This window comes from Giraffa tippelskirchi, chromosome 9 (genome assembly GCF_054371585.1).
Source record: "Giraffa tippelskirchi isolate mGirTip1 chromosome 9, T2T-mGirTip1v1.2.pri, whole genome shotgun sequence".
NCBI classification, from domain to species: Eukaryota; Metazoa; Chordata; class Mammalia; order Artiodactyla; family Giraffidae; genus Giraffa; species Giraffa tippelskirchi.
Genome location: NC_137283.1, coordinates 145,299,846 through 145,313,314, shown reverse-complemented (window position 1 = coordinate 145,313,314; position 13,469 = coordinate 145,299,846). Strand labels below are relative to the sequence as shown.

General features: G+C 37.5%; 1 protein-coding gene across 1 annotated transcript in view; it reads right to left on the bottom strand.

Annotated features, from left to right (window-relative positions):
* The window catches only part of UTRN (utrophin), a 538,953-nt gene that overhangs the window by 331,733 nt on the left and 193,751 nt on the right, over positions 1-13,469 (bottom strand). The window contains exons 29-34 of the mRNA XM_081531053.1: positions 12,295-12,444; positions 10,765-10,926; positions 10,057-10,185; positions 8,955-9,128; positions 6,792-6,947; positions 1,098-1,268 (exon numbers count right to left, since the gene is read on the bottom strand). Coding sequence (XP_081387179.1) covers positions 1,098-1,268; positions 6,792-6,947; positions 8,955-9,128; positions 10,057-10,185; positions 10,765-10,926; positions 12,295-12,444 — 942 coding nt within the window. The remainder of the gene's footprint in view (positions 1-1,097; positions 1,269-6,791; positions 6,948-8,954; positions 9,129-10,056; positions 10,186-10,764; positions 10,927-12,294; positions 12,445-13,469) is intronic.

Genomic DNA, 13,469 nt, shown 5'->3' with positions numbered 1-13,469 from the left:
CACACAGCCCACATCAATTATACATTCCATCAGCTATTAGACTGAGAACATTCTTTCTAGTGACTAATATCTGGACTTTCCTACAACAGTTAACTCCAAAGAGCATTCAAATTAAGGAACTGTATCACCCCACGACCTCAGAGCACCTCCTCTTCACACCCCAAAAGTCGACACTTATAAAAGAAGTCAAAACAGATACCTGGGGTTTTATATAAAGCTCTGTCACAGTACTGATCATTTACTTTCAGCATTTATCTCTAGTATACATGCTTCTTAGAAAATGAATTGAGAAAAAGAGAATGCCTTGGTTAAAAAAAAGAAAACTTACTCTGTGTTCCATTCAATTCTTTGTCCACCTCAAAAGAGGGAACTGGCAAATCAACTCTCTAATCTATGTGATTTCTAAGTAAATATAGGACTAGAGAAAATTCTTCCATCTTTTATTGATTTTTTTTTTTGAAAATTCTGTTTCTCTGCTCTCTACACCAGTTAGCTTGCAATAGAAAGATTAGTTACTGGTACAAAAGTTACTATAGAAGAATTAATAAATTCAGCACAATACTTTGTGAAGAATGAATACTCAAAAAATGTCACTGATTTTGAAGGTGATAGTTATACTGTGTTCAAGTACCATATAAGTATAATGACTACAAAGACTTTGTTGATGAGCCATGTGAGTTTATCTCTTTCAGAATCAAGATAAAAATATCTTTGGGGAATTCCTTTCCAGTTGTCTGGACTGCACTTTCACTGTCAAGGACCCAGGTTCACATCCCTGGTGGGGAACGAAGATCCCACAAGCTGAGAGGTATGGCCAAAATCAGTCAATAAATCTTTCCCCTATCTTAATATATATAGATGTATATATTATATGTATAAATATGCATGCGTGCGTGTAGGTGTGTGTCTTCTGAAGATAGTTGCTTTAAAAATATTCTTATTCTTTCTTAGGACAGAGATGTGGAAAAAAGAATGGAAAAAGGAAAAGACGATATTTAGTATGAAATGGAGACAAATGACATCTACCTAGATTTCTCTGATCAAAATGCCACAGATTACTCTGGTAATCTTTGTGGTTCACCTGAACTACAACTTACTTTAGCCCAGGAAATTTCTGTATCCAAATCACCAAGTAAAGTTTCTGAAGTGGATTTCTGTACCAGTTCGGTTTCGGTAACAGAAAGCCATTCAGAGAGAGAAGCAGCCTCTTTCTTCATTTTCCGAGCCAACTGGGATGCTCTTTCCAGATCCTGTTTTCCCTCTGTCACCTTAAAAAAAAAAAAGCACAAGCGAGATGAACATGGGTGGAAACAAGCATGAACTAAAGATCCACACAAATTCATAGTTAACCCCCAAGACATACCTAACCTTTATCTCTGGCACCTAGAATCACTCCATTCTTGCATTTTTGCAGGAAGACAATATACTGTAGTGGTTAAGTGTCAGGCAACCCTGAATTTTCACCTTAGTTCTACCACTTAACTTCCTAAGTGACCCTGGTAGAGATATAGCCCTCAGAAGGTTGCTATGAGTTTTTAGTGAGAAAAATATATATACAAAGGTCTTGCCCCAGTCCTTTCAACAAAGTTAAGGAATCAATGAATAGCATCTTTCATCATTTTGAGCAGAAGCTGTCTTAAAACCCTCTCAACGAGGGATTCTGTTTAAAAAACAAACACACATCAACATGAGGGAGAAATAGCAAGATTTTTTACAATCATGTTTCACAATTAACCGCTTAATTTAAAATGCATTAAATGGCTATGGAATACAAACTTTTATTACTATTTTGTTCTTACTGTTGTTGATAGAAAGCAAAATGAACTTAACTGACATTTACCAGCCTCTCATATTATATTAATGAATCTACACATGTTATACAATAAAACCCTGTGATCAGCACTATTTTTTCCACTTAACAGAACAGGACAGTGAAGCTTAAAAAGGTTAAGGCCATGAACAGAGTGACATGACCATGAGACTGAGCCTGGTCTGACCACTGGCATTACACAATGGTACGCTCAGACTAAAGTGATTCACAACCTAATGCTGAGCTGACACTTTAAAGGATGTCAAATACAATATATACACGAAAACATGTTCCTCCTTTTATGTGCATGTATGTATAGATGATAACATTACAAGTAGTAGAGTGAAATGTCATGTATGGGATGAAATTTTTTAGATGGTGTAAAATAATATAAACTTTCTTAGATATAGAAATCAAAGTTTCTTAGTAAGTAAAATGGGATTGCATTTCTTACTCATCCTGTACGTTTATTTTTACTCTTGCATGTCTCAAAGATTGATTATTATTCAATTCCTTATTAAAAGTGAAATGTTTTTCCTATGGAGTTTAATTAAAATTCATGACTCTAAATTAATAGCACCTCAAGGCAGACTTCAGGAGAAAAATATTTGAATTATATTAAAAGATATTATGATACTTATCTGACTGACATGCCCAGGCAACTACACAATCATCATAAAACTTAATGCTACCAAAGATTTTGGTATACCAGGAAGAAAATAATTTACAGTTCAACTTATAACAATTTACACTCTCTTCAGCTGATCTAATCACTACATTTTAAGATGTACTGCATATTAAATTAGGCACTGTCAAGTTGTAAATCTTTTACCTAACCATTTATCCCTTCTCTCTCCTGAATATCCAAACATTCCTTCTCAAAAGGATCATTCCCACCAAGGATGAAACATACTCAAGCATCTGTCTGTCTATCTCTCTCTCTCTCTCTCTCTCACACACACACACACACACACACACACACACACACATACACACACAAATCTCCTCCTTTGGCGCCACCTTCCCTCCCTCTCTCCTACCTTTCCCATACAAATTCTAAAAACCATTTCTCATTCCCCATACAATGTTCAAGCCATGACATTCTAGCTGCTACCTTCATCATTCCACAGAAATCATCTTTGCTAAGCTCAGTGATGACCCCAATGGCAAAAAATCTAACGTATGCTTTTAAGTGGATGCCTTGTTTTTAATATTTCAGTAATATTCAAAACAAAAACCTACACTCATTCTCCAAATACCCTCCTTCCTTCAGCTTCCCAGACCTAGCACCTTCCTAGTGTAATACCACTTCTTACCACTTTTTTATATGTAGTTTCTCATGCATATAAAATATATGGTTGCACAATGTGCGTTTTTAAGGTGTGTACTATAATCATTTTATACACATATAAATTGTGAAATGAGTACCACAGTTAATTAACATGTCCATCATCACATAGTTACCTTTTTCTGTGGTGAGAACACTTAAGATCTGCTTTCTTAGCAGATGTCAAGTTTGCAGTTATGGAAAACAACATGGAGGGCCCTCAAAAAATTTAAAAAAGAACTACTACTATATCATCCAGCAATCCTACTTCTGGTATATAACAAAGAAAATGAAATCATTATTTTAAAGAGATGTCTGCATTCCCATATTCACTGCAGCATTATTCACAATAGCCACTGATAAATAAATGAAGAAATGCGATATACATATATATACATACACTATATATACACACACATACACTTATATATATACTTTAGTTTCTTTTACAAGCTCATCTTCTTCAAATATCCTCCTAAGTGATACAATCCCTCAAAAGTTACTTAATTCAGGCCCTTTTCTTTTTTCACTTTTGATATATCCTCTCCCTAGGCAATCTCATCATCACTGAAAATTTTAATTATCACCTCTATGCATATGACTCACAAAATTTATATCTTCAGCCCAGATATATTCTCCAGACTTGAATAACTGTGTGAATGTCTGACATACGCAATTAACTCTTGCAAAGACACTTAAAATGTCAACATATCCAATACATGTTTATGATTTTCCATGCTTCTGTCTTCAAGTGCCCATCCCAATGATGGCACCATGATCTTCCACATAATCAAGCCAGAAACCCAGGAGTCTCCTTCATCTCTCTCCTGCATCTCCACATCAAATCCTCCACCAAGTCCTGCTCACTTTATATCCTAAATATCTATTTAAAAAATCTGTTCATACTATCTCCAGTGTCCCACCCTAGTTCAAGCACCATCATTTCTCACTAACAGCATGACAATGACTTCCTAACTGGTCTTCTTACATCCATGCTTGCCTGTTGCAATGCACCCTTCAAACGGCAGTGAGTGACCTTTTAGAAAAGCATATATCTGAGCATGTTCTCTCCCTGCTAAAGCCCTGCAATAACTGCTCATTACTCCAGAGACAGAGATTAAAATCTTTATCACAAACTCGAAGACACTGGTAGGATCTGGTATCATCACATCTCTCCAAAACCTTGTTCCCACACTTGTTCTCTCTGCTTTAGCCACACAAATGGACCATGCTGCCTCTTGCCACAGACGTTTACACATGATGTTCCATCAGCCTCAAAAATTCTTCCACTGGTTTCACCCTGGCTACGACGACTCATCCTTCAGATCTCAGCTTATGCACCACTTGCCCAGGGAAGCTTTCCTAACCCAGACTAGATCAAATCCCTCTTTACACATACTCCTAAAGTGCTACATATATTCCTTCATAACACTTTAGGCTGATAATTTGACATTACTTTGTATGACTGCTTGATTAAAGCTTTCTTATTTCTCACAGTTCTACTTGGCAGAGATAACATGTTTTTGCTCATCACTGTATCTCTAACTGCCTGTGTAACTCCTCATACACATTAAAGTCTCAGCTGTGTTGAGTGAGAAAATGACTTAATTCTAAAGCCATAATCACAGAAATTTGGTGTAAAAACCAGCCACACTGTTACCATTTATAAAATGCCCTGTCAATTAATAAATACAGTGAAAGCGAAAGTCGCTCAGTCTTGTCCAACTCTTTGTTACCCTGTGGACTACACAGTTCATAGAATTCTCCAGAATACTGGGGTGGGTAGCTGTTCCCTTCTCCAGGGGATCTTCCCAACTCAGAAATTGAACCCAGGTCTCTCGTATTGCAGGCAGATTGTTTACCATCTGAGCTACCAGGGAAGCCCAAATAATACAGTAATATTTCACAAATAACTTCAGCTGTATAATATAAAAAGAAGCTCTTACCATATGTGTTCCAGATGTGCAATGTATCAAAAATGGTATACAGTATATCACATCAGTAATCCAATCTTGCAGAAGTGAAATACAAATTGCCCAGGAAACGTATGACTGTTAGTAATCTCAAAGTGATCACAAAATTTTAGCTTGTATTCTCTGGGCTTGTGTAGAAACTTGGTTAATATTTAATAACCACAGAAGGGTCTAATATATTATCTAACACAGCTTTTCAATATTAATGAGAATGTTTCAATTCATTTGTTTCTGTGTTTTATCTTGTTTTTGCTTGTCTGTTTTCAGGACAGAGATTCTCAATAAGAGAAGACGTTAAGCTTAATGGATCCCGTCAGTCATTCACAATAAAGGGCCTAACAACTTCTCCACAAATTCACTAAAATGTCCAAATTATAGATGTTTCTGGAAAGGATTTTAAATCCTGCTGGATTAATGTGAAGTTCCTGATACTATTTATTAGAGTCCTAATGGTTTTAACATTTCTCAATGGATTGTTCAATCTAGAAACCCAAGGACCAATACCCTGTGTTTATACAGAGACTATTACTTGTGGAGTTTCCTCACAACAACTTATGAAATGTCTGTAGCCTTTGAAAATGTAGAAATTAATCTGGATTAAATATTAAAAATACATTTCTATGTAACTATTCATCATTTTAATAGCAAGATACTCTGAAAAGGCAAAAAGATATGATACTCAAAGATGAACCCCACAGGTCAGTAGGTATCTATATGGTCTATAAGGTGTCTATAAGGTCAATATGCTACTGAAGGAGAGTGGAGAAATGACTCCAGAAGGAATGAAGAGCCTGAGCCAAAGTGAAAACAATGCTCAGTTTTGGATATGACTCATGGTGGAAGGAAAGTCCAATACTGTAAAGAAAAATATTGCATAGGAACCTGGAATGTTAGGTCCATGAATGAAGGTAAATTGGAAGTGGCCAAACAGAAGATGGCAAGAGTGAAAATTGACATTTTAGGAATCAGTGAACTAAAATGGACAGGAATGGGTGAATTTAATTCAGAAGACCATTATAACTACTACAAAGCTATGGTTTTTCCATCAGTCATGTATGGGTTGAGAGTTTAACTATAAAGAAAGCTGAACGCAAAGAATTGATACTTTTGAACTGTGGTGTTGGAGAAGACTCTTGAGAGTCCCTTGGACTGTATGGAGATCCAACCAGTCCATCCTAAAGGAAATCCGTCCTGAATATTCATTGGAAGGACTGATGCTGAAGCTGAAACTCCAATACTTTGGCCACCTGATGTGAAGAACTGACCTATTGGAAAAGACCCTGATGCTGGGAAAGATTGAAGGCTGGAGGAGAAGGGGCTGACAGAGGATGAGGCAGTTGGATGGCATCACCGACTTGATGGGCATGAGTTTGAGCAAGGTCCGGGAGCTGGTGATGGACAGGGAAGCCTGGCATGCTGCAGTCCATGGGGTCGCAAAGAGTTGGACATGACTGAGTGACTGAACTGAACTGAACTGTGGGCAAGAATCCCTCAGAAGAAATGGAGTGGCCCTCATAGTCAACACACACTTTTAAAGATATATAATAAAAATTATTGGAATAAATGGAAACATGTATTATTGATGCCATAAAATTCAAATAAGCATTCTTCTCCCAGAAGTGAAATTTTAGAATACAAAAAATGAGAGAGACAGAGGGGGAAGTGCACCTGCCCTGCTCACCTGGGCACCAAGGTCATTGTAGAGAACCTTCAGAGAAGTCAGCTGCTCATCCATCCCCTTAGGGTTGTCAGTTTGCTGCTTTTGGACAATGTGCCTTCCTGTTTTGATTACAGTCTCCACTTCAAGCTTGACTTCACTCAAAATTTTATAGAGTTTCTTAAAAATAAAGCCAGACAAATTTTACATATTAGTGAAAATGTGGTAATTAGAACCATTTCAGAACATGGATGACAAAGATTGACAGCTAAGAACTAACCAGGGAGATCAAAGGGTTTTATCTCTCTCAGATCTGATTCAAAGAATGAGTTAGATGAAATCAAGGTTGTAATAATTTTTTAAATTCAGATAAGAAAATATACTCATAGAGATCATACTTGTCTTATTAAAAAAGACTCAAACCTGTATCTTAAAGGCTTAGGAAAGTACTTGATAATATGAACATTTTTCCTACATAAAATGGGAAAACATGGGGACTAAAAATTGAACGTCTAACATTTTTTAAAATTACATTTTTTAAACTCCTAAATGCCATTACTAGAAAAAAGCTAATGCTGGCTGTTTCTGGCTGTGGGAATTTGGAAGTATTAAGATTCAACTTTTTCTTACAGTTCTCTGAAGTACAAAGTCTACCACAATGAGCAGCACGTTAGTTATATAATGAAAAGACATACAAAAGCTCCATACATCAATATGTACATGACCATAGGAAGTTGAAGTTATATAGGTCAAATTCAGAGATGCCCTCATCCCCATTGCTTTGAAACTGAAAAGCTTTATCCTGGGCAGGTTCTCTTATCTCCATTTATCACAGTGTTGACCTGAAACACCTCACGTGGCAAGGTCACATAGTAACAGACCACTGGACTAGATGACACAAGGTCAAGGACAGTGCTTGCTTTGTTGATCTCTGTATCTCAGTAAATATACATGTACATTCATACATGCATATGCACACATATTATGTATAAAAATTCATCCTATTTGTTCATCCTTCCATTCATCCCAGTTTTTAAGTAATCAAACAATTTTCAGTATGCAACAGACATGTGGAGATTGCAGTTTTGAAAAACACACAGAACTCTTCCCAGGCTTTTCTTAGCACATGTCATCTTCAGTTTTCTCATGATTCTTCTCAAGCAGAACACTAATTCTAAGACTGTGAATACTTAGGCACGTGATCTTTAAATTTCTGTGCAAATGAATTTTAAGTTCAAAACTAAAAGAGTAATAGGTCTTTTAAATGATTTTTTCTTTTACATCTTAAGTTTAGACTTTGATTTAAAATTTTATTTTCCTAGAAAATGATTTTTATGCTACCATATTACTGACATCCATTCTAAGTATAATTTCTTCTTTCACACTTCAGGCTTAAACTTTATAAATTAATATTTAAAATTTTACTTTCTTTGAGAATGAATTTGCTGTACATTGCAATATTCCTGACATTCATTCTAAGTATGGTTCTTCTGGTGGGGGTTTAGTTACTAATTTGTGTCTGACTCTTGTGACCTCATGGACTGTAGCCTGCCAGATTCCTCTGTCCATGGGATTCTCCAGGCAGGAACACTGGAGTGGGTTGCCATTTCCTGGTTCTTCTAGCTAACTCAAATTTATCCTTTAAAATTTAGCTGGTTAGTCATTCTGTCAAAGCCTTCCCTAACTCCATACTGTGATTAAGATATGTTTTCCTCTTTTTTTTTAATCATGTTATATACATGTCTACTCTAGTTTCCTTATCTCATTACACTGTATAATTGATTTTACTCTCTGCTGACTCTCCTATCTCTTCTAATTTCCTAGGAGGAAAGGACCACATTTCTAATTTTCTAACGTGCTTTTCATCATTTATCCCTATTCTTAGCACATTTTAAACTAACAACAATTGAACAAACCATGTACATAAACACTAGATGAAGCCATATTCAGTTCAGTTCAGTCACTCAGTCATGTCCGACTCTTTGTGACCCCAAGAACCGCAGCACACCAGGCCTCCCTGTCCATCACCAACTCCCAGAGTTTACCCAAACTCATGTCCATTGAGTCGATGATGCCATCTAACCATCTCATCCTCTGTCGTCCCCTTCTCCTCCTGCCTTCAATCTTTCCCAACCATATTAGCAACAGGAAAACCCGTTGGACACATTAACCACCCAGTGGCCTCACCATACACTTGTCCAAGTGGGTCTGTATGACATCAGAGTCCACATCCCTCACGTCCAGAACATGAAGCTCTGCTTTCACACCATCGAGCACACGCTTGCAGTCAAGCATGCGCTGTTCAAAGTTAGCAGGTTTCTGGAAAAGCTGGAACTTTGTGGACACCTCTCGAAGTTTCCTCTGTTGGCAGAAATGAAAATAATAATTCACATTAGAATGATAATCTCTCTCAGCAGAGAATATTAGCATAACACATACTTCGAGAAGGGGTAGAATAAAGTAGCAATAAAAACATTCCTTAACGGAAGTCTGTGAGGTTGCCTGATCATCTTAGGCAACTGTACAGCCCAGTGTCATGAATTCCTTGACACCCAGGGTCTCAATCTGAAATATAATGAAAGGCTAAGCTAGCCTCACTGGAATGAAAAACCACATTAATTTTCTCACCTGTCTGAAAAACACAGCTCAGAAACCTAGAATTCATAATGCCCTTCAACACAAGCTCAAAGTGAAAGTCAGTCTGCTTCTTCCATCACAGGGCTGTCGTACTGTGTCCCATGAACTCAGCCTGCCCAGTGTACCAGCCACACCAGTCCCGATGGAGTGCATGCACGTAGTCGTGTTCAACTCTCTGCAACCCCATGGACTGTAACCCGCCAGGCTCCTCTGTCCATGAAACTTTCCAGGCAAGAATACTGGAGTGGGTTGCCATTTCCTTCTCCAGGGTATCTTCCCAACCCAGGGATCACACCCATGTCTCCTGTGTCTCCTGCATTGGCAGGCAGATTCTTTACCACTGAGCCTTCGGGGAAGCCTGTACTGATGGAGGTTCTGTGTCAATGGAAAGACCTACACAAAGTGAACTTCTAAATTGACATTGCTCTCTCTTCTCAACTCAACTAGAAAATTCAGATCCAATAGTTTCCACCCAGACAACAATTTGTTTCTGCTGCCCGCCTTAGGACGCAGTGTGCCTTCAACACATCACTCCCAGCCCCCTCCTCACATCACAGAGAAGACCAAAGGCATCCAAGCCGTCAGCTCTTTCTCATTTTCTTTTTATGCCCAACACACTGAGAAGTAAAAGGAAGCTGCTCTCCCTCCTCACCTGCAGCACATCCATCTGACTTCCTCCCCTGGCCGTCCGGCCCTCTGGGGAGGTCTGGGGTGGGGACCGCGTACTTCTTCTCAACTCCTCTAGAGTCAGCTCATGGGCTGAGATCTCTGCTTGGATTTTCTACAGAGAGATTAGAAAAGGGAGAGAATGTCTTTTTTAAGTTTCATAGAGTCATACAACAGGTAAAACCACAGTCTTATACAAGCTTTACTCAGTGTGCAGCATAATAATAATGTGTGTGTGTTCTCAGTCGCTCAGTGGTGTCCAGCTCTTTGTGACCCTATGGACTGTAACCCGCCAGGTCCTGCCGTCCATGGGATTTTCCAGGCAAGAATACGGGAGTGGGCTGCCATTTCCTCCTCCAGGATAATAACAATATGGCCATCCATATTGCAGGACTGCTGTGCACGGTACACGAAGGTCTTGGCACTGGTCATTTCGAATGCTCACCACTTATTTACAAAGACAGAATTTTCCCAATTTCATAGCTAAGAAAATTAGAATTTTTAAATGGCGGCCATTCACTAGGATCTCACATAAAAACCATGAACACACCCAAACCCACATGCTGCCCTGTAAGGTCAGCTTCTCTCATCGACACTGGGCTGAATGGCGGGCGAGGCTGGTGCCCGTGCAGGTGAGGAGATGAGTACAGATGCTTCCTTTATGACTGGAACACCCTCACGTCCATGGCAGTACCTGGGCTTCCTGCGGAACTTGGAAGGCATCTACCCTGTCAGTCAAGTACGTTGTGAGCTGCTTGTCCAGCTCCCCTAAGCTCTCCTGCAAGACCTGAAGCATGTGATCAGTTTCCCGCAGGACCTGGAGTTGCTTTTCCAAAGAAATCTGCTTGCTCTCTGCCTACAGGAGGAGAAATGTAATCATTAGTCTCGCAGCACAAATAAAAATGGCTGAATATAAGAAAACCCTTATGTTCTAACCACCAAGAACAGGAGCAAACTATAAAAGCACTACTTCAAGACTTTGGCCTGCACTATAAATAATTAGCAGTAACAGTGAAATTATCCTTCTAATACCTTATGCATCTTGCAGGAAATTACTTCTTTCTATATATGTAACATGACAAAATAGGAAAGTGCTCTTGCGGGCACTATGTTAACTGAAATAAGTCAGAGGGTAAAGGACAAATACTGTATGACCTCACTTATATGGGGAATCTAAAAAATAACAAAAACAAGAAAAAAACAAAACAAACAAAAAGGAACACCAAGTTAAAGAAACAGAGAATTGGTGGTTGCTAGAGGCTGGGGGCAGGGAGTAGGCAAAAAGGGTGACAAGGGTGAAAAGTTATAAGCTTCTAGTTATAAATACATCAATCATGCCGAAGTGATGTAAGGCATGATGGTTATAGTTAACAACACTGTACTGATAGATTAGATCTCAGAAGTCCTCATATGTATCATACCAGAAGTTAACTAGTCTTATAGTGGTAATTAGTTTCTAATGTATACAAAAATCAGATCATTATGTTGTACACCTGAAACTAATAAATGTCATATATCAATTATACCTCAATAAAAAAGGGAAAAATGTAAAGATTTCTTACGTAACATACTAAAATAAAGGAAAGAATAAAAATATGTCATTTATTACACATTTAGGGTATTTTTAGGACTCAATAAAAAGCCTATAAACAAAAATATAAAATATAACAGAATGTATTAATAGAGTGAATACATAAATCTCTATTTTTCCAAAGTTTAAAAAAGTTCTACAGATGTGCATAGTATCGAACCACTATTTGTTGCACTTTGGGGTTAAGTTTGAAGCTATTCATGATTTAATCAACAGTTATTTTTTAATATGTGTCTAAAAACTTCTAATACCCACTTATCCCTTCTATAAAAACAGTCTCCTTTCTTTGCTGACTGATATGAACATGCATGTTTGACACATTCTGAGTATAAATCTAAGAGGCGATGACTGGCTCTAATGTTTACTAGGAGAATATGAGTTATTATTTTTATATACAATTATAATATAATCCTTAAAGAAAATTAAATAGTTCACAAGTAGCAACAATCTCAAAATTAAAAACCTTTTAATCATCAAGTTTTGCCTGCCTTATAAAGTCTGCTCCTCCCCACCGAGTATTTCAATGTCCTCACATCCCCATCGGTTAGCAACTTTTCCCCTTGGTATAAGGTTTTGAGGTCAGCTCCACATCATAAACATTTAACCAACACTCAAGCACCGCTCAGTTCTTACCAGGCGACTGAGGTCTTCATATCGACTGTTGAAAGCCTCCAGTTTCTCACTAATTATGTCATCAAGGATTCCTCCATCAATCAGAGTCTGGCCAAGTTCCCGAATCTGGGTGCGATTGTCCGCTGGATGTCGCAAAACAGATTCTAAAGACTGGACAGGGACAGAGAAAAAAAAATGCATTTACCAAGGCAAAACATATCCATGATCCTAAAATTGTTCACTTTTTTAAGACAAGCACTGCATGATATCACATATATGTGGAATCTTAAAAAAGTCAAATTCATGGAAACAGAGTAGATTGCTTAACAGGCACTGGTTGGGGGTGGGGGGTGGAGGAAATTGGGAGAAGTTGTTGCCCAAAGGGTAGACATTCCCAACTATAAAATGAATGGGTGTGTAATATATAGCGTGGTGATTATAGTTAACAATACTGTACAATACTGCTAAGAGAGTAGATCTTAAAGGTTCTCACCACAAAAAATATACTATAATTATGTAAAGCAACAGAGATTTAACTAACCCTGTTGTGGTAATCATTTTTCAATAAATGAGTGTACCAAATCAATACACTGTACATCTTAAACTTACACAATATTATATGCCAATTGTATCTCAATAAAATTGGAAGAAAAAACAAAATTGCTTATTTTTTTAAACAAAAAATTCTGCCTTCTAGAAATTGATCAAAGGAACAAGATCATAAATAATTAGATAAAATAAATAAAACTGAGAATTCCACATGAATGATGATATGAAAATTCCATAAAAACAATTTCAATAATTATTAATTACATAGAGAAATGTTAATGGTATGATTCAAAGTTTAAAAACAAAAAACAATTATTATACAAATACCATTATTTCAAACTGTTATTAATTACATTATTAAAAATAGGTTCTTATTTTTCTACAACATATGTAAAATGCAAGGCACTGTTTTATACACACACACATATATATATGTGTGTGTGTGTTAGTCACTCAGTTGTGTCCGACTCTTTGCAACCCCATGGACTGTAGCCCAACAGGCTCCTCTGTCCATGTAATTCTCCAGGTAAGGATACTGGAGTGGGTTGCCATTTTCTCCTCCAATATATTACACATACACACATACACACATATACACCCATAAATCTAATCATCGGGCTAAATACTATTTTCATATTACAGATGGG